The 24,239-nt window shown below is 51.6% G+C and overlaps 2 protein-coding genes across 2 annotated transcripts in view; one reads left to right on the top strand and one right to left on the bottom strand.

Annotated features, from left to right (window-relative positions):
- The window catches only part of LOC138645763 (E3 ubiquitin-protein ligase DTX3L-like), a 23,827-nt gene extending 21,435 nt beyond the window's left edge, over window positions 1–2,392 (bottom strand). The window contains exon 1 of the mRNA XM_069735281.1: window positions 1,909–2,392. Within this exon, the coding sequence (XP_069591382.1) occupies window positions 1,909–2,392 (484 nt within the window). The remainder of the gene's footprint in view (window positions 1–1,908) is intronic.
- A 24-nt stretch (window positions 2,393–2,416) lies between these two features.
- PARP9 (poly(ADP-ribose) polymerase family member 9) overlaps window positions 2,417–24,239 on the top strand; it is a 54,095-nt gene continuing 32,272 nt past the window's right edge. Inside the window, exons 1-2 of the mRNA XM_069732570.1 lie at window positions 2,417–3,349; window positions 12,897–13,115. Of these exons, the coding sequence (XP_069588671.1) occupies window positions 2,417–3,349; window positions 12,897–13,115 (1,152 nt within the window). The remainder of the gene's footprint in view (window positions 3,350–12,896; window positions 13,116–24,239) is intronic.

The raw sequence follows: 24,239 nt of genomic DNA, 5'->3' as shown, positions 1-24,239 counted from the left end.
CCCCGTACGTTCCCCCCCCCCCCCCGTACGTTCCCCCCCCCCCCCCGTACGTTCCCCCCCCCCCGTACGTTCCCCCCCCCCCCGTACGTTCCCCCCCCCCCCCGTACGTTCCCCCCCCCCCGTACGTTCCCCCCCCCCCGTACGTTCCCCCCCCCCCGTACGTTCCCCCCCCCCCGTACGTTCCCCCCCCCCGTACGTTCCCACCCCCTCCGTACGTTTCCCCCCCCCCTCCTCGTACGTTTCCCCCCCCCCCCTCGTACGTTTCCCCCCCCCCTCGTACGTTTCCCCCCCTCCTCGTACGTTCCCCCCCCCCTCCTCGTACGTTTCCCCCCCCCTCCTCGTACGTTTCCCCCCCCCCTCCTCGTACGTTTCCCCCCCCCTCCTCGTACGTTTCCCCCCCCCCTCCTCGTACGTTTCCCCCCCCCCCTCCTCGTACGTTTCCCCCCCCCTCCTCGTACGTTTCCCCCCCCCCCCTCCTCGTACGTTTCCCCCCCCCCTCCTCGTACGTTTCCCCCCCCCCCCCCTCCTCGTACGTTTCCCCCCCCCCCCTCCCTCGTACGTTTCCCCCCCCCCCTCCTCGTACGTTTCCCCCCCGCGCCCTCCTCGTACGTTTCCCCCCCGCGCCCTCCTCGTACGTTTTCCCCCCCCGCGCCCTCCTCGTACGTTTCCCCCCCCCGCGCCCTCCTCGTACGTTTCCCCCCGCGCCCTCCTCGTACGTTTCCCCCCCCCGCGCCCTCCTCGTACGTTTCCCCCCCCGCGCCCCTCCTCGTACGTTTCCCCCCCCGCGCCCTCCTCGTACGTTTCCCCCCCCGCGCCCTCCTCGTACGTTTCCCCCCCCGCGCCCTCCTCGTACGTTTCCCCCCCCGCTCCCTCCTCGTACGTTTCCCCCCCGCGCCCTCCTGGTACGTTTTCCCCCCCCTGCGCCCTCCTCGTACGTTTTCCCCCCCGCGCCCTCCTCGTACTTTCCCCCCCCCCGCTCCGTCCTCGTACATTTTCCCCCCCGCGCCCTCCTCGTACGTTTCCCCCCCCCTCCTCGTACGTTTTCCCCCCCCGCGCCCTCCTCGTACGTTTCCCCCCCCCGCGCCCTCCTCGTACGTTTCCCCCCCCGCGCCCTCCTCGTACGTTTCCCCCCCCGCGCCCTCCTCGTACGTTTCCCCCCCCCGCGCCCTCCTCGTACGTTTCCCCCCCCGCGCCCTCCTCGTACGTTTCCCCCCCCGCGCCCTCCTCGTACGTTTCCCCCCCCGCTCCCTCCTCGTACGTTTCCCCCCCGCGCCCTCCTGGTACGTTTTCCCCCCCCCTGCGCCCTCCTCGTACGTTTTCCCCCCCGCGCCCTCCTCGTACTTTCCCCCCCCCCTCCGTCCTCGTACATTTTCCCCCCCGCGCCCTCCTCGTACGTTTCCCCCCCCCCTCCTCGTACGTTTTCCCCCCCCGCGCCCTCCTCGTACGTTTCCCCCCCCCCGCGCGCCCTCCTCGTACGTTTCCCCCCCCCGCGCCCTCCTCGTACGTTTCCCCCCCCCCGCGCCCTCCTCGTACTTTCCCCCCCCCCGCTCCGTCCTCGTACATTTTCGCGCCCGCGCCCTCCTCGTACGTTTCCCCCCCCGCGCCCTCCTCGTACGTTTCCCCCCCCCGCGCCCTCCTCGTACGTTTTCCCTTCCCGCGCCCTCCTCGTACTTTCCCCCCCCCGCGCCCTCCTCGTACGTTTCCCCCCCCGCGCCCTCCTCGTACGTTTTCCCTTCCCGCGCCCTCCTCGTACTTTCCCCCCCCCGCTCCGTCCTCGTACATTTTCGCGCCCGCGCCCTCCTCGTACGTTTCCACTCCGACCAATCCACCCCCCCCCCGCGCCCTCCTCGTACGTTTCCCCCCCCCGCGCCCTCCTCGTACGTTTCCCCCCCCGCGCCCTCCTCGTACGTTTTCCCTTCCCGCGCCCTCCTCGTACTTCCCCCCCCCCCCCCGCTCCGTCCTCGTACATTTTCGCGCCCGCGCCCTCCTCGTACGTTTTCCCCCCCGCGCCCTCCTCGTACGTTTTCCCTTCCCGCGCCCTCCTCGTACGTTTTCCCCCCCGCGCCCTCCTCGTACGTTTTCCCCCCCGCGCCCTCCTCGTACGTTTTCCCCCCCGCGCCCTCCTCGTACGTTTTCCCCCCCCGCGCCCTCCTCGTACGTTTTCCCTTCCCGCGCCCTCCTCGTACTTTCCCCCCCCCCCCGCTCCGTCCTCGTACATTTTCGCGCCCGCGCCCTCCTCGTACGTTTTCCCCCCCACGCCCTCCTCGTACGTTTCCCCTCCGACCAATCCACCCCCCCCGCCCTCCTCGTGCTTTTTCCCCCGCACCCTCCTCGTGCGCCCCTCACGTCCTCGGTACTCTGTGTATTTTCTAGTCCTGGTGGTCTCCTCCATGACAGTCTGTTTTCTCTTCAGGAGATGGATGTTGTGCGGAAGGTTCCGGTCCCCGCAGACGTTTTCCGTGCTCTCCTCCGCTGTGAGAGCAATGTGAACGACGTGTTCATCCGGAGATTTCGGTGCACTGCTGAGGTGACCGGACCCAGACCCGTTGCCGGTCCTGCTCCCCTCAAGGTGTATGAGAAGCGTCCCCTCCACGGACCCCTGATCAGCGTGTGGAGGGGCGACATGACCCAACAAGACAGCGATGTGGTGGTGAACGCAGCTAATGGCCGCTTGGAGCACACGGCAGGGCTGGCGCACGCCCTGGTGGAGGCCGGGGGGCCGCAGATCGTCTTGGACAGTCGGGATCACATTGCCCGGTATGGAGCCGTGAAGACGGGGGACATCGCGGTGACGAGCGCCGGAGCGCTGCCCTGTAAGACCATCGTCCATGCGGTGGGGCCGATCTGGAACAGCTGGGCTGCGGAGCAATGTGAGGAGGAGCTGCAGCACGCCATCCGCAACGTGCTGCGCTATGTGAGCCACCGCCCCAACCTGCGCTCCGTGGCCATCCCTGCCGTCAGCTCCGGCATCTTCGGATTCCCCCTCGACCTCTGCGCTGACATCATAGTGAAAACCCTTCAGACATTTTGTAGCCCTGAGAATAAAGATCTTCTGAGCGAAGTCCGACTGGTGAACAACGATGACAAAACCGTGCAAGCCATGAGGGCAGCGTGCGAGCGGATCCTCGGGAGTAGTGACAGGCTGGTGTCCTCCTCCCTCTCCGCAGCGTCCTCCTCCCTCTCCGCGGTGTCCTCCTCCCTCTCCGCGGTGTCCTCCTCCCTCTCCGCGGTGTCCTCCTCCCTCTCCGCAGCGTCCTCCTCCCACAATGAGCACTGGCAGCAAGAGGCGTCGATCATTATCAATGGTCTGAGCCTTCATCTTAAGATGGGAATGATCGAAGAGCAGAAGGTTGGTGTCTTGTCTTCAAAAAGTGCCAAAATGTAATGAATCCACTAATCCTAGTCCAGCCGCGTGACCTGGGCGTTCCTCTCGCCGCGCGACCTGGGCCTTCCTCGTGTTTGCAGATTGATGGGAAAGTTCATGTAAAGTAACAAAAATCTGTTCTATTAATGAGTAACAACTTTATGGAAAGAAATCCTAAAATACAAAAAAGATCAAGTCAAAGAAGACACAGAGGAGATACAGGGGGGATATTGAGAGGTACAGGGGGGATAATGAGTGAGAGGAACAGGGTGGGATAGTGAGCGGTATGGTGGGGGATAGTGAGAGATACGGTGGGGGATAGTGAGAGATACGGTGGGGGATAGTGAGAGATACGGTGGGGGGTAGTGAGAGATACGGTGGGGGATAGTGAGAGATACGGTGGGGGATAGTGAGAGATACGGTGGGGGGTAGTGAGAGATGTGGGGGGTAGTGAGAGATGTGGGGGGTAGTGAGAGATACGGGGGGATAGTGAGAGATACGGTGGGATAGCGAGAGATACGGGGGGGATAGTGAGAGGTACAGGGGGGATAGTGAGAGGTACAGGGGGATACTGAGGTACAGAGGGGGCATAGTGAGAGGTAGGGGGATAATGAGATACAGGGGGATAGTGAGGTACAGAGGGGGGATAGTGAGAGGTACAGGAGGGGATAGTGAGAAGTATAGAGGGATAGTGAGGGGTACTGGGGGATAGTGAGAGGTACAGGAGTGAATAGTGAGAGGTACAGGGGGGAGGTACTAGGGGGATAGTGAGAGGTACAGGGGGGAGGTACTTGGGGGATAGTGAGAGGTACGGGGAGATGGAGATCTGGGAGATACAACAGATACACAAGATAAAGGAGATATAGTAAAATACTGCTGTTTAGATATATATAGGTCGATCCAGAAGATCTGGAGATGTAGGGAGGTAGCAAAAGATTTAGGAGATACCCTCCTTTTTCAAGGTAATCTGCCCCCGAATCGCCAGTATTACATACATGGATCCAATGCCTCCATCTATAATATAGGGCAGATCTTGGAAAAGTGTGGCCTGCAGGCCAGGACAACAGAGGACTGAATACAGTGTTTACCCGCATCACGTGGTTCCCTTCCTCATCACGCGCCCCCTCCATCCGCACCATGCCCCCCACACCTCTGCACCACACGGCCCCTCACACTCACTACGCGGCCCCTGCCCACCCTCTGCACCATGCGGCCCCTGCCCACCCTCGGCACAACACGGCTCCCCCTCCGCACCACGTGGCCCCCACCCACCCTCCACACTTCGTGCTCCCCCACCCTCCGCACCACGCGGCCACCCTCTGCACCATGCACCCCCCACCTCCTCCGGAGGGGAAAGTGGGCTGGAGGGGAGACGGACAGAAGGGAAAGTGGACAGACGGGAGGGGAGACGCCCAGATGGGAAAGTGGACGGACGGGAGGGGAGTGGACCGGATGGGAAAGTGGACGGACGGGAGGGGAGTGGACCGGATGGGAAAGTGGACGGATCGGAGGGGAGACAGATGGATGGGAAAGTGGACGGACTGGAGGGGAGAAGGCCGGATAGGAAAGTGGATGGACAGGAGGGGAGACGGCCGGATGGGAAAGTGGATGGACAGGAGGGGAGACGGCCGGATGGGAAAGAGGAGGAACGGGAGGGGAGACGGCCGGATGGAAAAGTGGACGGACAGGAGGGGAGACGGCCGGATGGGAAAGAAGACGGACGGGAGGGGAGACGGAGGGATAGGAAAGTGGACGGACTGGAGGGGGTGGGCCGGATGGGAAAGTGGACGGACGGGAGGGGAGACTGATGGCTAGGAGGGGAGACGGATGGATGGGACGGTGCCGTTATACTGATTACACTGATACCTGTGATCAGGATTGTGCTCAGTGACTACAGACAGTGTCAGGTCGGTGCCGTTATACTGATTACACTGATACCTATGATCAGGATTGTGCTCAGTGACTACAGACAGTGTCAGGTCGGTGCCGTTATTCTGATTACACTGATACCTGTGATCAGCATTGTGCTCAGTGACGTCAGACAGTGTCAGGTCGGTGCCGTTATACTGATTACACTGATACCTATGATCAGGATTGTGCTCAGTGACTACAGACAGTGTCAGGTCGGTGCCGTTATTCTGATTACACTGATACCTATGATCAGCATTGTGCTCAGTGACTTCAGACAGTGTCAGGTCGGTGCCGTTATACTGATTACACTGATACCTGTGATCAGGATTGTGCTCAGTGACTACAGACACTGTCAGGTCGGTGCCAGTGTTGGGGGAGGATCTGAAGTGACTCTTCATGGTTGACTCGGTGATTTTCAAATTGATCCACAGGGCGTTGCCGGCAACTGAGAATGACCAGACGGAGATGTAGCTCTGTTTGGGGGGATCAAAAGCAGATCTCTAAACCCCCTTTTATTGTGTCATCTCTTTTATAATTTTTGCAGATTATACTTCAGCCAATTAACATAAGAACACGCTCACAGTTCTTAACCTATAAGAATGCAGGAAAACTGGAAACTACATATATGGCCGTGTCTACGTGGCATAGAAAAAAACATAACAGCTTGTGCGTCAAGGTCTCGTAGAGCAATACACCCTCAGTCTCAAATGTTGTTCAGGTTGAAACAATCAAGGTCTCATAACAACTATGAACTTTAGCCTAGTAACAGAATTTATCTTGTAAACAACAAAATGGAGTCGAAAAGCACAAAATGAAGCCTGCTTTAAAGGGAACCTGTCACCTGAATTTGGCGGGACTGGTTTTGGGTCATATGGGCGGAGTTTTCGGGTGTTTGATTCACCCTTTTCTTTCCTGCTGGCTGCATGCTGGCTGCAATATTGGATTGAAGTTCATTCTCTGACTTCCATAGTACACGCCTGCGCAAGGTAAGATTACTTTGCGCAGGCGTGTACTACGGAGGACAGAGAATGAACTTCAATCCAATATTTCGGCCAGCATGCAGCCAGCAGGTAAGGAAAGGGTGAATCAAACACCCGAAAACTCCGCCCATATGACCCAAAACCAGTCCCGCCAAATTCAGGTGACAGGTTCCCTTTAATTTTTCTTAATTTAGTCCTTCACAATGGCACCATCGACGTGGACAGTTGTTCACCTGTAGAATCATATTTCACCTTCTTGTTCCATGGCCATCCACTGGGAGGATGGATGAGAAGACCACCTGCGCTCCCAGTTCTTTCACATTCTTTCTTAAGTCTTCAGTCACTGCAGCTGGTTTCCAGGTCCCTTATTGTGGTGTCATTTGTTCCACATGTATTAGCAGGAATGGGTAGTCCATCTGTAGGTCTGAAGAGACCTGATATCCTGTCAGACACATCTTTTATTCTTGCATCCGTAGGACAGCACATTTCTCTTGAGGTTATAACCGGTGTGCAGATAGCTGCCTCTGTTCCTCCCTCTTGACCACCACTCTCTGCTTCTTCTTCTTCCCCATGACCACCACTCTCCACTTCTTCTCCCGTTGACCACCACTCTCCACTTCTTCTCCCGTTGACCACCACTCTCCACTTCTTCTCCCGTTGACCACCACTCTCCACTTCTTCTCCCGTTGACCACCACTCTACACTTCTTCTCCCGTTGACCACCACTCTACACTTCTTCTCCCGTTGACCACCACTCTACACTTCTTCTCCCGTTGACCATCACTCTACACTTCTTCTCCCGTTGACCACCACTCTACACTTCTTCTCCCGTTGAACACCACTCTACACTTCTTCTCCCGTTGAACACCACTCTACACTTCTTCTCCCGTTGAACACCACTCTACACTTCTTCTCCCGTTGAACACCACTCTACACTTCTTCTCCCTATGACCATCTCTCTCCGCTTCTTCTTCTCCCCCATGACCACCACTCTCCGCTTCTTCTTCACTCCCATGACCACCACTCTCCACTTCTTCTCCCCATAACCACCACTCTCCGCTTCTTCTTCTCCCCCATGACCACCACTCTCCGCTTCTTCTTCTCCCCCATGACCACCACTCTGCACTTCTTCTTCACTGTGAAGGATTACCCCTTCCTCCCACGTCACCAATCCGTGACGTCACTACACAGGCCCAGCTCTCCGGCGCCCCCTTTGTCTCTCAGGTCAGTAAGGGAACTGCACCTAGAGCAAATGGCCGCCGGGGAGACTGCCCTGTTACCCACACTGGGTATTCTAAGATTCGCAATCAGAGTAAAAGGATCAGCCCAAATTTAATTTATTATTTAATTGCCTTAAGGGCGCACTAGATAATTACAAGAAATATACAATCAAACTATATCAAGAGTTACAGTCAGAGTACAATATAACAATAATAATACAAGGCTTAAAGGTATAAAGCTGGAGGTCAATTTACCAGGTTGAAGGTCGCTTGTGGAAGCCGGGGGGGCGCAGCATTCCGCAGGTCCAAAACTTAGTTGCTGGGCAGCCCCCAGAAAGCGTGTGCTTGCTCCCCTCTGGCTGGCATACCCTGTTCCTTAAGATATCATCATCATCTTCTTCTGTGGAGTGAGACTCTCCCAGTGACCTCAGCTTCTTCTTAAACCTGGCTGAGCCCCCCCGCCTGCAGCTGTGGGTGGGCTTAGCAATCTCCACCCCCTCTGCCTCCCTGCAAGATTTATTCCAATATCTAATAAATGGGATAACTTCTCTCAGGATGATCGGATCAGCACACTGGCAGTACCAGCGCCTGTGGTTCAAACCTGGACCCATTCGGTCCCTGTGGGAGGCTGATCCCTATATCTCGGGTTTCAGACCTCCCACCGCCACAGGAGTCGCACTGTTAGATGCACAATTTCTTTAGGGCGAGGAGAATATTTTTATGAGCCGGTACCTCGGACGATGCGTCCATAATTCACAATTCCATGTTGGAGACTGTCACGATTCCCACCGTGACCGTCACCCCTACGTCACGGATCGAGATGACTTTAGGCCAACAGACGGCTATCACATGTGCAGGGGGGCTTATCTTAGTTATCCCTCCACTGCTAACAATGTGATGAGAAAACACACACAAGGCTATTGACCTCTTAGTTTACAGCAGGGGCTTATTTTAGGTATCCCACTGCTTTTCTATGTACCACGAACTGCAGGGATTTATGTATATCCCGCTTACAGTTCCACTTATCACTTGCAGCTCTCTGGCGCCCCCCTTACTCTCAGGTCAGATTAGGTACTGCACCCTGGGTAATTAGTCGCCAGAAAGGCTGCCTGCTATGTACTGGCTATTGGGCACGCTGCAGCGACGCGATAAACTACTCCCACTTAGGCAGGATCAATAATTATCAACGCCGCAGTCGCTATAACGCCACCCAACTACCCAGTACAAAATGTATGCTGCCACCAGCTTCAATTAAACGGGTCCGAAGCTAACCCAACCCAACAGTAGCGTATTTTCCCTTTAAGAGACTTAGGGTACGGTTTAGAACAGGAGAAAGAACTAGTATTAAATAATATACCCCATCAAAAGTTTCAGGCAGTGTTTTATCAAAATATTTTACAAAGATGTTACAAATGAGACAATTGCAAATATGTACACGGTAATTAGAACATAAAGGGAATAAAGGAGAAAAGCTAACACTCACATTTTCAAAGCATGGCAGGCACCCAGGCTAGTGCAGTTTTCCATACTTCCCAGTTCATGGGATGTGCTCAGCTCTTCCAGGAAAATAGGACAAGAAGAACGCTGGGGATGTGGGCAGACAGTTATAGCACAGCCTGTAACATCCCAGAAAGGGGTTGGATCACCTCATCCCTCCTACCTCTTCAGTTAACTCATTTTATCCTAATCTATATCTACTTTCGATAACTCCGCTACAAAACATGTCAGTCATAACAAACCCATCATTCATCTCGGATTAACGTGAGCATTCTAATGAGATCAAATATGTCCTATCTGGGATACATATTTACAGAGAAATCCCTACTTCTTTACCAGACGGAGTTAGAAGCCCGTGTTTCGAGCGATGTATAGATCCTCCGATGGACTCTAACAATATATATTTTCGTGCTTGTAACGTAAACGGTCGGCCTAATATCTTAGAAAAACTTAACAAAGAACTTCCATGGATTTCTGGAAGTTTCTAGTTCACTTATAGCTGGACAAGAGCTTACATGGCAGGAAATGCCGTCGTAAATACCTTTCGGCCATAAAACTCCCCCCAGTACATTGGCAAAGCAGCTCTTGGCTGAATGAAAGGGAAGGGGGGCTTGGGAGTTGAAAGTCAGGAATTTGAAGCTACAAACTGTTGCAGCATCACTCCAAGAAGGGGGGCTTAGCCCACGCAGGCTAGCAAGAGAACTACTTATGATATTTCATACCATATCGTGACAGAGACGGTTCGACTGGGCTGCCTGTTACGAACAGGTAATTCAGAACCACAATGGACCTTGAAGTTCAGAGCACACAAGGTGACCTGACATTTACCAAAAACATAGGACAAGCTCTGAGACGTGGAAACTCTGCTGACTGCAATCCCTAATCCTAACACACCACACTAGAGGTAGCCGTGGATTGCGCCTAACGCTCCCTATGTAACTCGGCACAGCTTGAGAAACTAACTAGCCCTGAAGATAGAAAAATAAGCCTACCTTGCCTCAGAGAAATTCCCCAAAGGAAAAGGCAGCCCCCCACATATAATGACTGTGAGTAAAGATGAAATACAAACACAGAGATGAAATAGATTTAGCAAAGTGAGGCCCGACTTACTGAATAGACCGAGGATAGGAAAGATAGCTTTGCGGTCAACACAAAAACCTACAAACAACCACGCAGAGGGGCAAAAAGACCCTCCGCACCGACTAACGGTACGGAGGTGCTCCCTCTGCGTCTCAGAGCTTCCAGCAAGCAAGAAAAAACCAATATAGCAAGCTGGACAGAAAATATAGCAAACAAAAATAACACAAGCAGAACTTAGCTTATGCAGGATAGAGAGGCCACAGGAACGATCCAGGAGGAAGCAAGACCAATACTGGAACATTGACTGGAAGCCAGGATCAAAGCACCAGGTGGAGTTAAATAGAGCAGCACCTAACGACTTAACCTCGTCACCTGAGGAAGGAAACTCAGAAGCCGCAGTACCACTCTCATCCACCAAAGGAAGCTTACAGACAGAACCAGCCGCAGTACCACTCACGACCACAGGAGGGAGCTTGGCCACAGAATTCACAACAGCTGCCATAATAGATGTGTATCCAGTGGCCACTTGGCATGCGTGTTTTAATTAAGCCCCCAAGCATTTCCAAGCCCCCTGCTGGCGTGGTTTCCTCACTGAACTCAGCCCATTACCGTACTAATAGGAACTTTATTCATTAGAAAAGGTGGGGGCCAGGAGCACTCCTCTCTGCAGACCTGTGACCAGGAGACAAAATGGAGTCACGCCAATCTCTGTTAGAATGCCCGTCCAAAGATGGCGGCTGTTCCCTCATCACATTCACAATGTGTTTATTTCTCCATCCAAGTGGACTACGAGTGCTTACAAGGTTGTTTTTTGTGGTCAAAGTTTTATCTGGATGTATTTGCTCATGGTTCTCCTGCGTGAGAGCCTGGAACTGGTTCCTGACCAGTATGATGCTGACTGACTCCTGGTTCTCTGGGTCAGAGGCTTCAATTCCTCTGTTTCTTCGGGTGCACTACAAATGTCTTCTCTTTCTGTATTCTGTAGAGGTACAGGTGCTTCTCACAAAGTAACAATATCTTCAAAAAGTTAATTTATTTCAGTTCTTCAATACAAAAAGTAAATTATTGAGTCATTACAAACAGAGTGAACTATTTCACATGTTTATTTCTGTTAATGTTGATGATTATGGCTTACAGCCAATGACAACCCAAAAGTCATTATCTCAGTAAATTAAAATACTTTATAACACCAGTTTGAAAAAATGATTTTAATATCAGAAATGTTGGCCTACTGAAATGTATGTTCAGTAAATGCTCTCAATACTTGGTCGCGGCTCCTTGTGCATCAATTACTGCATCAATGCGGCGTGGCATGGAGGCGATCAGCCTGTGGCTGCTGAGGGGCTATGGAAGCCCAGGTTGCTTTGATAGCAGCCTTCAGCTCGTCTACATTGTTGGGTCTGGTGTCTCATCTTCCTCTTGACAATACTCCATAGATTCTCTATGGCGTTAAGGTCAGGTGACTTTGCTGCCAATCAAGCCCAGTGATACTGTTGTTTTTACACCAGGTATTGGTACTTTTGGTCGTGTGGACAGGGGCCAAGTCCTGCTGGAGAATGATATTTCCATCTCCAAAAAGCTTGTCGGCAGAGGGAAGCATGAAGTGCTCTACAATGTCCTGGTAGACAGCTGCGCTGACTATGGTCTTGATAGAACACAGTGGACCTACACCAGCAGATGACATGGCCCCCAAACCATCACTGATTGTGGAGACTTCACATTAGACCTCCAGCGGCTCAGATTGTGGCCTCCACTCTTCCTCCAGACTCTGCGACCTTGATTTCCAAATTAAATGCAAAATGTACTTTCCTCTGAACACAACACCTTGGACCACTGACAACGGTCCGGTTCTTCTTCTCCTTGGCCCAGGTAAGAAGCTTCTGTCTATTGGTCTTGAGCGGCCGGACACAAGGAATGTGGCACTTGTAGCCCATGTCCTGGACACGTCTGTGTGTGGTGGCTCTATATAATGAGTTTCACTTTTTGCTGATATTCTAATTTTGTGAGAAGCTCCTGTACTTCTGCTCTAAGAACTCATCACCTTCCTTATTAATTTTCATGTCTTCCTCTCTTCTAGACTTTGCCTCTTTTCCTCCATCATTCTTGCATTTCTGGTGAAGTTTCGCTTCTCCCCTGGTAACTGACCATGTAGCGTGCGATGCAGCTCCGCACACGGCTTCTGGCCTCTTCCATGTTCTTAATCTGTATATGACGTCAAAGTGATGAAGATCGTGAAAAAAATTTACGTGGTTCACTCTCCCAGAATGCATCGGGAATATGCAAGTTATCCCTCGAGCTTCAATTCCTGGTTATACTGCTGTTGTGTCCCCGCTATTCAGTCATGAGCCGGGCTGCGGCAGTGAGAACGGGGCAGGAGCCTGGCAATACTACTGTCATAGCTGCTGTCATGGCCGCTGCTCTGGTGGGCCGTCGCTGCGCACCACTGTAGGGATAGCGCAGGTACGCGCGTGGCGCTGGGCTACAGTAAAATGGCGCCAGCGTCCCCCGCAGCTGTGAGCCGCATATCCCGGGTGTGTGTCCTCTTTGGGTGGGCGTCCGACCACGATGTCCTATGTCCCAGAACCACCATTTTTGCTGCTGTCGCACTTGAACACCAGGAGCTAAAAATGTCCGCCCCGCGGCTGAGAAAGCAGGAATAAAAATGCATTTTCATCCAGAAAAATTTATATCGTGTAAAAATAAATGTTTCTTTCATAAGTGTAGATTGTCACCATCGCCCTAAAGGGCCGTTGTAATGGAGGCGTCTGGAGGAGCTTCTGTATAATGGGGGTCTCCAGGTACCCCGCAGTGTCCGCGGCTCAGCTGTCATCGTTTCTCTTCCAGACCACCATCATTGTGAACTCCATCTCCCCCAATCTGGACCTCTCGTCTGGAGCCATCTCAGCCGCCATTTACCGAAAAGCCGGCGGGAAATTACAGGAAGAAATCCGGAGGACACCTCATCAGAGGAACCGCAAAGTGATCACGACCGGCGGCGGCGGCCTGCCCTGCAAGTATGTCTACCACGTCATACTACCGTCCGGGAAACGGGAGGCCGAGCAGGTGAGTGTAACACCGGGGGACTGCAAAGACCACCAGCCACATCAATGTAGGAAGTGCATATACACGCCCCGGATAAATCCCGGGGTTTTGCCATGTAAATGATCCCACCAGGAGGAAACATTTCAGGACCTTTCCCCTTTAATGTTTCCATAATCTGTACAGATCCTGATGAATGCAAACAAATCCTTTCAGGTGTAAAAACAAATACTAATAAAACTACAATACTGTGGTTGCATAAGTGTGCACACCCTCTTATAATCAGGGCTGTGATTGTGCTCAGAATCAGCTGATCACATCACCCCCATATTACACAGTAGTCAGTGCTCCTGATTAGCCCCAGAGAAAGTGTTGCTGCTCTAGGAGGATTCTCCTGACATTTCCTGGTCCATAAACAGCTGACAACACAGCAAAGAATCTCACTGTGGAAAGTTGTTAGAAGGGATGAAACCTCTGCAGGCATCAGATCCACTATGGACGCTGTGAAGACGTCATCAAGGGGCGGAAATCTGGAACAACGATGACATCACCGAGAACTCGTCCCCCAGATATTGGGGAAAGACAGGAGGCCGACAGCAACATGAGAGGAGCTGCAGGGATGTCTGGCCAGTCCTGACTGTGTCCTACATGTGACAGCAATGTATTCTTCATATGTCCAGACTCTGGGGTCAGTGACAAGATGGAGCCTCCTCTTACAAAGTTCATCCACACCTGGCGATATTCTGCCAAAGCCTCCATCACGTCGGCCACAAGCGAGAAACGCCGTCAGTCTGATGAGACCGAGGGGGAACTCTGTGGCCATAATCCCAGAGGGTGTAAAGCCGGCAGCGGTCATCACCAGACGATCATCATCCTCACATTGAGGCATGGTGGGGGCAGCATTTTTCTAGGGGCTGGAAAGGGAACCCACAGGGCGTATTAAGGTGAAAGAGCCCCCTGCAGTAGCACTAAGGCTGCATTCTGTGAAGGTGGCTCTTATGGTTATATCCCTAGGAATGCTGAAATAATCACTTTTATAGATTTCGCGCCATACCTGTAATGAATCAGTGAGGTATGATTTCTCCCTGACTCAAACGCCTCGCAGCCGTCCATCTTCCCACCGGGCGCCGCCTCCTCTGTCTTGTGCCGTCTCCAGCGCCTGCGCTGTGCAATTATTTCTCGGGAATGCGCCGAGCGTGCTGCCCTGGAACTCACATCAAATGATGTACTGATATTGCGCCTGCACACAGCGGAGGCCCCAGATTCTGCCCCGCCGTGTGTTATGTATTCACACTGTGAGGCTGGGATTCTGGTGCTGTGCGCAGGCGCGATCTACTTACATCACTTGATGTGAGCTCCCAGGGCAGCACGCATGGCGCATGCCCGAGAAATAATCGCACGGCGCCGGTGACGGCACAAGACAGAGAGGAGGCGGCGCCCGGTGGGATGATGGACGGCTGCTAGGCGTTAAAGTTAGGCCGGCGTCACACTAGCGAGTTTTACGGACGTATGAGCGCATAAAATACGTCCGTAAAACACGCATTACACACGGCCCAATTATTCTCTATGCCCCTGCTCTGATCTGCTGTATTTTACTGATCAGTATTATACGGCTTTCTACGGCCGTAGAAAATCGCAACATGCTGCGTTTGTCACCGTATTGCGCAAAAAAAGCCAGAAAAATACGGATTACACACGGACAAGCAGTGTGACTTGCGAGAAATACGCAGCGGTGTTAGAAAGAAAAGCCGGTAATTCAGTGCGGTGTACAGTAAAATCACACTGACAGCTTCCAGTAGAATAGGTAGAATAAATGTGTACACATAGAATAGGTATATACAGTGGGGCAAAAAAGTATTTAGTCAGTCAGCAATAGTGCAAGTTCCACCACTTAAAAAGATGAGAGGCGTCTGTAATTTACATCATAGGTAGACCTCAACTATGGGAGACAAACTGAGAAAAAAAAATCCAGAAAATCACATTGTCTGTTTTTTTATAATTTTTGTTGCATATTATGGTGGAAAATAAGTATTTGGTCAGAAACAAACAATCCAGATTTCTGGCTCTCACAGACCTGTAACTTCTTCTTTAAGAGTCTCCTCTTTCCTCCACTCATTACCTGTAGTAATGGCACCTGTTTAAACTTGTTATCAGTATAAAAAGACACCTGTGCACACCCTCAAACAGTCTGACTCCAAACTCCACTATGGTGAAGACCAAAGAGCTGTCAAAGGACACCAGAAACAAAATTGTAGCCCTGCACCAGGCTGGGAAGACTGAATCTGCAATAGCCAACCAGCTTGGAGTGAAGAAATCAACAGTGGGAGCAATAATTAGAAAATGGAAGACATACAAGACCACTGATAATCTCCCTCGATCTGGGGCTCCACGCAAAATCCCACCCCGTGGGGTCAGAATGATCACAAGAACGGTGAGCAAAAATCCCAGAACCACGCGGGGGGACCTAGTGAATGAACTGCAGAGAGCTGGGACCAAGGTAACAAGGCCTACCATAAGTAACACACTATGCCACCATGGACTCAGATCCTGCAGTGCCAGACGTGTCCCACTGCTTAAGCCAGTACATGTCCGGGCCTGTCTGAAGTTTGCTAGAGAGCATTTGGATGATCCAGAGGAGTTTTGGGAGAATGTCCTATGGTCTGATGAAACCAAACTGGAACTGTTTGGTAGAAACACAACTTGTCGTGTTTGGAGGAAAAAGAATACTGAGTTGCATCCTTCAAACACCATACCTGCTGTAAAGCATGGTGGTGGAAACATCATGCTTTGGGGCTGTTTCTCTGCAAAGGGGCCAGGACGACTGATCCGGGTACATGAAAGAATGAATGGGGCCATGTATCGTGAGATTTTGAGTGCAAACCTCCTTCCATCAGCAAGGGCATTGAAGATGAAACGTGGCTGGGTCTTTTAACATGACAATGACACAAAGCACACCGCCAGGGCAACGAAGGAGTGGCTTCGTAAGAAGCATTTCAAGGTCCTGGAGTGGCCTAGCCAGTCTCCAGATCTCAACCCTATAGAAAACCTTTGGAGGGAGTTGAAAGTCCGTGTTGCCAAGCGAAAAGCCAAAAACATCACTGCTCTAGAGGAGATCTGCATGGAGGAATGGGCCAACATACCAACATCAGTGTGTGGCAACCTTGTGAAGACTTACAGAAAACGTTTGACCTCTGTCATTGCCAACAAAGGATATATTACAAAGTATTGAGATGAAATTTTGTTTCTGACCAAATACTTATTTTCCACCATAATATGCAAATAAATTGTTAAAAAAACAGACAATGTGATTTTCTGGATTTTTTTTTCTCAGTTTGTCTCCCACAGTTGAGGTCTACCTATGATGTAAATTACAGACGCCTCTCATCTTTTTAAGTGGTGGAACTTGCACTATTGCTGACTGACTAAATACTTTTTTGCCCCACTGTATATATATATATATATATATAATGTCAGTAGACACATATATGTATATATATTAATATTTCATCCAGTGCGATATTGCAGAAAGCCGGTAATTCAATTGCCGGCTTTTGCTATCTCCTTCCTAAACCCGACATGATATGAGACATGATTACATACAGTAAACCATCTCATATCACCATTTTTTTTGCATATTCCACACTACTAATGTCAGTAGTGTGTATGTGCAAAATTTGGGCGTTCTAGCTATTAAATTTAAAGGGTTAAATGGAGGAAAAAATTGGTGTGGGCTTCCGCGCAATTTTCTCCGCCAGAGTAGTAAAGCCAGTGACTGAGGGCAGATATTAATAGCCTGGAGAGGGTCCACGGTTATTAGGAGCATCTTCCAGATGTGCCTTTTCTGGGGTGGCTGGGGGCAGATGTTTTTAGCCGGGGGGGGCCAATAACCATGGACCCTCTCCAGGCTATTAATATCTGCCCTCAGTCACTGGCTTTACTACTCTGGCGGAGAAAATTGCACGGGAGCCCACGCCAATTTTTTCCTCCATTTAACCCTTTAATAGAGCGCTGAAATTTTGCACATACACACTACTGACATTAGTAGTGTGGAATATGCAAAAAAAATGGGAATATGAGATGGTTTACTGTATGTAAACCATGTCTCAAATCATGTCGGGTTTAGGAAGGAGAAAGCAAAAGCCGGCAACTGAATTACCGGCTTTTAAGCTATCTAGAGCTGGATCAAATATTAATAAAAAAAAAAAAAAAAATATATATATATATATATATATATATATATATATATATATATATATATAGTACATATGTTTTTATTATTTTTTGAGCACATGGATCCCTTGTATATCCGTATGTCGGTTTTGCAAGCCTGCGAGAAAATCTCGCAGTACGGATGCCATACGGATTACATACGGAGGATGCCATGCGCAAAATACGCTGACACACCCTGCCTACGGAGGAGATACGGACCACTATTTTGGGGACTTTTCTGCGTATTACGGCCGTAAATTACGGACCGTATTTTTATACGCTGAGTGTGACGCCGGCCTTAGAGAGAAATCATACCTCACTGACGCAATACAGGTATGGCGCGAAATCTATAAAAGTGATTATTTCAGCATTCCTAGGGATATAACCATAAGAGCCACCTTCACAGAATGCAGCCTTAGTGCTACTGCAGGGGGCTCTTTTACCTTAATACGCCCTGGGGGGGACAGGTTCCTTTAAATGAGGAGTGGATTATGGACAGAACAAATATCAGTGAAATTTACATCAGACTCTTCCAGTCGCTGCTAAAAGCTGAAGATGTGGAGGAATTTCACCATTCAGCAACAACAACCCCAAGAGACGTCCAAATCACCAAAAGAACAGCTTCTCCAGAAGATGGAGGTTCTGGAGCCCAGACCTGAACCAAGGGGACAATCTGTGGTGACCTGAAGAGGACGCTGTACACAGGAGATGTCCCCGCAATCTGTGGTGACCTGAAGAGGACGCTGTACACAGGAGATGTCCCCGCAATCTGTGGTGACCTGAAGAGGGCGCTGTACACAGGAGATGTCCCCGCAATCTGTAGTGACCTGAAGAGGGCGCTGTACACAGGAGATGTCCCCGCAATCTGTGGTGACCTGAAGAGGGCGCTGTACACAGGAGATGTCCCGCAATCTGTGGTGACCTGCAGAGGACGCTGTACACAGGAGATGTCCCCGCAATCTGTGGTGACCTGAAGAGGACGCTGTACACAGGAGATGTCCCCGCAATCTGTGGTGACCTGAAGAGGACGCTGTACACAGGAGATGTCCCCGCAATCTGTGGTGACCTGAAGAGGACGCTGTACACAGGAGATGTCCCCGCAATCTGTGGTGACCTGAAGAGGACGCTGTACACAGGAGATGTCCCCGCAATCTGTGGTGACCTGAAGAGGGCGCTGTGCACAGGAGATGTCCCCGCAATCTGTGGTGACCTGAAGAGGACGCTGTACACAGGAGATGTCCCGCAATCTGTGGTGACCTGAAGAGGGCGCTGTACACAGGAGATGTTCCCGCAATCTGTGGTGTCTGAAGAGGGCGCTGTACACAGGAGATGTTCCCGCAATCTGTGGTGACCTGAAGAGGACGCCGTACACAGGAGATGTCCCCACAATCTGTGGTGTCTGAAGAGGACGCTGTACACAGGAGATGACCCCGCAATCTGTGGTGACTAGAGAGGACGCCGTACACAGGAGATGTCCCCGCAATCTGTGGTGACCTGAAGAGGACGCTGTACACAGGAGATGTCCCCGCAATCTGTGGTGACCTGAAGAGGGCGCTGTACACAGGAGATGTCCCCGCAATCTGTGGTGACCTGAAGAGGACGCTGTACACAGGAGATGTCCCCGCAATCTGTGGTGACCTGAAGAGGACGCTGTACACAGGAGATGTCCCCACAATCTGTGGTGACCTGAAGAGGACGCTGTACACAGGAGATGCCCCCGCAATCTGTGGTGTCTGAAGAGGACGCTGTACACAGGAGATGCCCCCGCAATCTGTGGTGTCTGAAGAGGACGCTGTACACAGGAGATGTCCCCACAATCTGTGGTGACCTGAAGAGGGCGCTGTACACAGGAGATGTCCCCGCAATCTGTGGTGACCTGAAGAGGACGCTGTACACAGGAGATGTCCCCGCAATCTGTGGTGATCTGAAGAGGGCGCTGTACACAGGAGATGCCCCCGCAATCTGTGGTGACCTGAAGAGGGCGCTGTACACAGGAGATGTCCCCGCAATCTGTGGTGACCTGAAGAGGACGCTGTACACAGGAGATGTCCCCGCAATCTGTGGTGACCTGAAGAGGACGCTGTACACAGGAGAGGCCCCGCAATCTGTGGTGACCTGAAGAGGACGCTGTACACAGGAGATGCCCCCGCAATCTGTGGTGTCTGATGTGAGCGCTGCACACAGGAGATGTCCCCGCAATCTGTGGTGACCTGAAGAGGACGCTGTACACAGGAGATGTCCCCGCAATCTGTGGTGTCTGAAGAGGGCGCTGTACACAGGAGATGTCCCCGCAATCTGTGGTGACCTGAAGAGGGCGCTGTACACAGGAGATGTCCCCGCAATCTGTGGTGACCTGAAGAGGACGCTGTACACAGGAGATGTCCCCGCAATCTGTGGTGACCTGAAGAGGACGCTGTACACAGATGTCCCCGCAATCTGTGGTGACCTGAAGAGGACGCCGTACACAGATGTCCCCGCAATCTGTGGTGACCTGAAGAGGGCGCTGTACACAGGAGATGTCCCCGCAATCTGTGGTGACCTGAAGAGGGCGCTGTACACAGGAGATGTCCCCGCAATCTGTGGTGACCTGAAGAGGACGCTGTACACAGGAGATGTCCCCGCAATCTGTGGTGACCTGAAGAGGGCGCTGTACACAGGAGATGACCCCGCAATCTGTGGTGAGCTCCCTGTATACAGAGATACATGATAAGATCCTGTCTGCAGCCACCACTAGGGGGAGCTCCCTCTATATACAGCAGGGGTGTCAAACTGCATTCCTCGAGGGCTGCAAACAGGTCATGTTTTCAGGATTTCCTTGTACTGCACAGGTGATAATTTAATCACCAACTCATTATTTGTGTAGGTGATTAAATTATCACCTGTGCAGTACAAGGAAATCCTGAAAACGTGACAGGTTTGCAGCCCTCGAGGAATGGAGTTTGACACCCCTGATATACAGAGATACATGATGAGATTCTGTCTGCAGCCACCACTAGGGAGAGCTCCCTGTATACAGAGATACATGATAAGATCCTGTCTGAAGTCACCACTAGGGGGAGCTCCCTATATACAGAGATACATGATAAGATCCTGTCTGCAGCCACCACTAGGGGGAGCTCCCTGTATACAGAGATACATGATAAGATCCTGTCTGCAGTCACCACTAGGGGGAGCTCCCTGTATACAGAGATACATGATAAGATCCTGTCTGCAGTCACCACTAGGGGGAGCTCCCTGTATACAGAGACACATGATAAGATCCTGTCTGCAGCCACCACTAGGGGGAGCTCCCTGTATACAGAGATACATGATAAGATCCTGTCTGCAGCCACCACCAGGGGGAGCTCCCTGTATACAGAGATACATGATAAGATCCTGTCTGCAGCCACCACTAGGGGGAGCTCCCTGTATACAGAGATACATGATAAGATCCTGTCTGCAGCCACCACCAGGGGGAGCTCCCTGTATACAGAGATACATGATAAGATCCTGTCTGCAGCCACCACTAGGGGGAGCTCCCTGTATACAGAGATACATGATAAGATCCTCTCTGCAGTCACCACTAGGGGGAGCTCCCTGTATACAGAGATACATGATAAGATCGTGTCTGCAGCCACCACTAGGGGGAGCTCCCTGTATACAGAGATACATGATAAGATCCTCTCTGCAGCCACCACTAGGGGGAGCTCCCTGTACACAGAGATACATGATAAGAACCTGTCTGCAGCCACCACTAGGGGGAGCTCCCTGTATACAGAGATACATGATAAGATCCTGTCTGCAGCCACCACTAGGGGGAGCTCCCTGTATACAGAGATACATGATAAGATCCTGTCTGCAGCCACCACTAGGGGGAGCTCCCTGTATACAGAGATACATGATAAGATCCTGTCTGCAGCCACCACTAGGGGGAGCTCCCTGTATACAGAGATACACGATAAGATCCTGTCTGCAGCCACCACTAGGGGGAGCTCCCTGTATACAGAGATACATGATAAGATCCTGTCTGCAGTCACCACTAGGGGGAGCTCCCTGTATACAGAGATACATAAGATCCTGTCTGCAGTCACCACTAGGGGGAGCTCCCTGTATACAGAGATACATGATAAGATCCTGTCTGCAGCCACCACTAGGGGGAGCTCCCTGTATACAGAGATACATGATAAGATCCTGTCTGCAGTCACCACTAGGGGCAGCTCCCTGTATACAGAGATACATGATAAGATTCTGTCTGCAGTCACCACTAGGGGGAGCTCCCTGTATACAGAGATACATGATAAGATCCTGTCTGCAGTCACCACTAGGGGGAGCTCCCTGTATACAGAGATACATGATAAGATTCTGTCTGCAGTCACCACTAGGGGGAGCTCCCTGTATACAGAGGTACATGATAACATCCTGTCTGCAGTCACCACTAGGGGGAGCTCCCTGTATACAGAGATACATGATAATATCCTGTCTGCAGCCACCACTAGGGGGAGCTCCCTGTATACAGAGATACATGATAAGATCCTGTCTGCAGTCACCACTAGGGGGAGCTCCCTGTATACAGAGATACATAAGATCCTGTCTGCAGTCACCACTAGGGGGAGCTCCCTGTATACAGAGATACACGATAAGATCCTGTCTGCAGCCACCACTAGGGGGAGCTCCCTGTATACAGAGATACATGATAAGATCCTGTCTGCAGTCACCACTAGGGGGAGCTCCCTGTATACAGAGATACATAAGATCCTGTCTGCAGTCACCACTAGGGGGAGCTCCCTGTATACAGAGATACATGATAAGATCCTGTCTGCAGCCACCACTAGGGGGAGCTCCCTGTATACAGAGATACATGATAACGTTCTGTCTGCAGTCACCACTAGGGGGAGCTCCCTGTATACAGAGATACATGATAAGATCCTGTCTGCAGCCACCACTAGGGGGAGCTCCCTGTATACAGAGATACATGATAAGATCCTGTCTGCAGTCACCACTAGGGGGAGCTCCCTGTATACAGAGATACATGATAAGATCCTGTCTGCAGTCACCACTAAGAGGAGCTCCCTGTATACAGAGATACATGATAAGATCCTGTCTGCAGCCACCACTAGGGGGAGCTCCCTGTATACAGATACATGATAAGATCCTGTCTGCAGTCACCACTAAGAGGAGCTCCCTGTATACAGAGATACATGATAAGATCCTGTCTGCAGCCACCACTAGGGGGAGCTCCCTGTATACAGAGATACATGATAAGATCCTCTCTGCAGTCACCACTAGGGGGAGCTCCCTGTATACAGAGATACATGATAAGATCGTGTCTGCAGCCACCACTAGGGGGAGCTCCCTGTATACAGAGATACATGATAAGATCCTCTCTGCAGCCACCACTAGGGGGAGCTCCCTGTACACAGAGATACATGATAAGAACCTGTCTGCAGCCACCACTAGGGGGAGCTCCCTGTATACAGAGATACATGATAAGATCCTGTCTGCAGCCACCACTAGGGGGAGCTCCCTGTATACAGAGATACATGATAAGATCCTGTCTGCAGCCACCACTAGGGGGAGCTCCCTGTATACAGAGATACATGATAAGATCCTGTCTGCAGCCACCACTAGGGGGAGCTCCCTGTATACAGAGATACACGATAAGATCCTGTCTGCAGCCACCACTAGGGGGAGCTCCCTGTATACAGAGATACATGATAAGATCCTGTCTGCAGTCACCACTAGGGGGAGCTCCCTGTATACAGAGATACATAAGATCCTGTCTGCAGTCACCACTAGGGGGAGCTCCCTGTATACAGAGATACATGATAAGATCCTGTCTGCAGCCACCACTAGGGGGAGCTCCCTGTATACAGAGATACATGATAAGATCCTGTCTGCAGTCACCACTAGGGGCAGCTCCCTGTATACAGAGATACATGATAAGATTCTGTCTGCAGTCACCACTAGGGGGAGCTCCCTGTATACAGAGATACATGATAAGATCCTGTCTGCAGTCACCACTAGGGGGAGCTCCCTGTATACAGAGATACATGATAAGATTCTGTCTGCAGTCACCACTAGGGGGAGCTCCCTGTATACAGAGGTACATGATAAGATCCTGTCTGCAGTCACCACTAGGGGGAGCTCCCTGTATACAGAGATACATGATAAGATCCTGTCTGCAGTCACCACTAGGGGGAGCTCCCTGTATACAGAGATACATAAGATCCTGTCTGCAGTCACCACTAGGGGGAGCTCCCTGTATACAGAGATACATGATAAGATCCTGTCTGCAGCCACCACTAGGGGGAGCTCCCTGTATACAGAGATACATGATAAGATCCTGTCTGCAGTCACCACTAGGGGCAGCTCCCTGTATACAGAGATACATGATAAGATTCTGTCTGCAGTCACCACTAGGGGGAGCTCCCTGTATACAGAGATACATGATAAGATCCTGTCTGCAGTCACCACTAGGGGGAGCTCCCTGTATACAGAGATACATGATAAGATTCTGTCTGCAGTCACCACTAGGGGGAGCTCCCTGTATACAGAGGTACATGATAACATCCTGTCTGCAGTCACCACTAGGGGGAGCTCCCTGTATACAGAGATACATGATAATATCCTGTCTGCAGCCACCACTAGGGTGAGCTCCCTGTATACAGAGATACATGATAAGATCCTGTCTGCAGTCACCACTAGGGGGAGCTCCCTGTATACAGAGATACATAAGATCCTGTCTGCAGCCACCACTAGGGTGAGCTCCCTGTATACAGAGATACATGATAAGATCCTGTCTGCAGCCACCACTAGGGGGAGCTCCCTGTATACAGAGATACATGATAAGATCCTGTCTGCAGCCACCACTAGGGGGAGCTCCCTGTATACAGAGATACATGATAAGATCCTGTCTGCAGTCACCACTAGGGGGAGCTCCCTGTATACAGAGATACATGA

This window comes from Ranitomeya imitator, chromosome 7, assembly GCF_032444005.1.
Source record: "Ranitomeya imitator isolate aRanImi1 chromosome 7, aRanImi1.pri, whole genome shotgun sequence".
In the NCBI taxonomy this organism is placed as follows: Eukaryota; Metazoa; Chordata; class Amphibia; order Anura; family Dendrobatidae; genus Ranitomeya; species Ranitomeya imitator.
The sequence above is the reverse complement of the archived record's forward strand: the minus strand, read 5'-3'. Positions and strand labels throughout refer to the sequence as shown.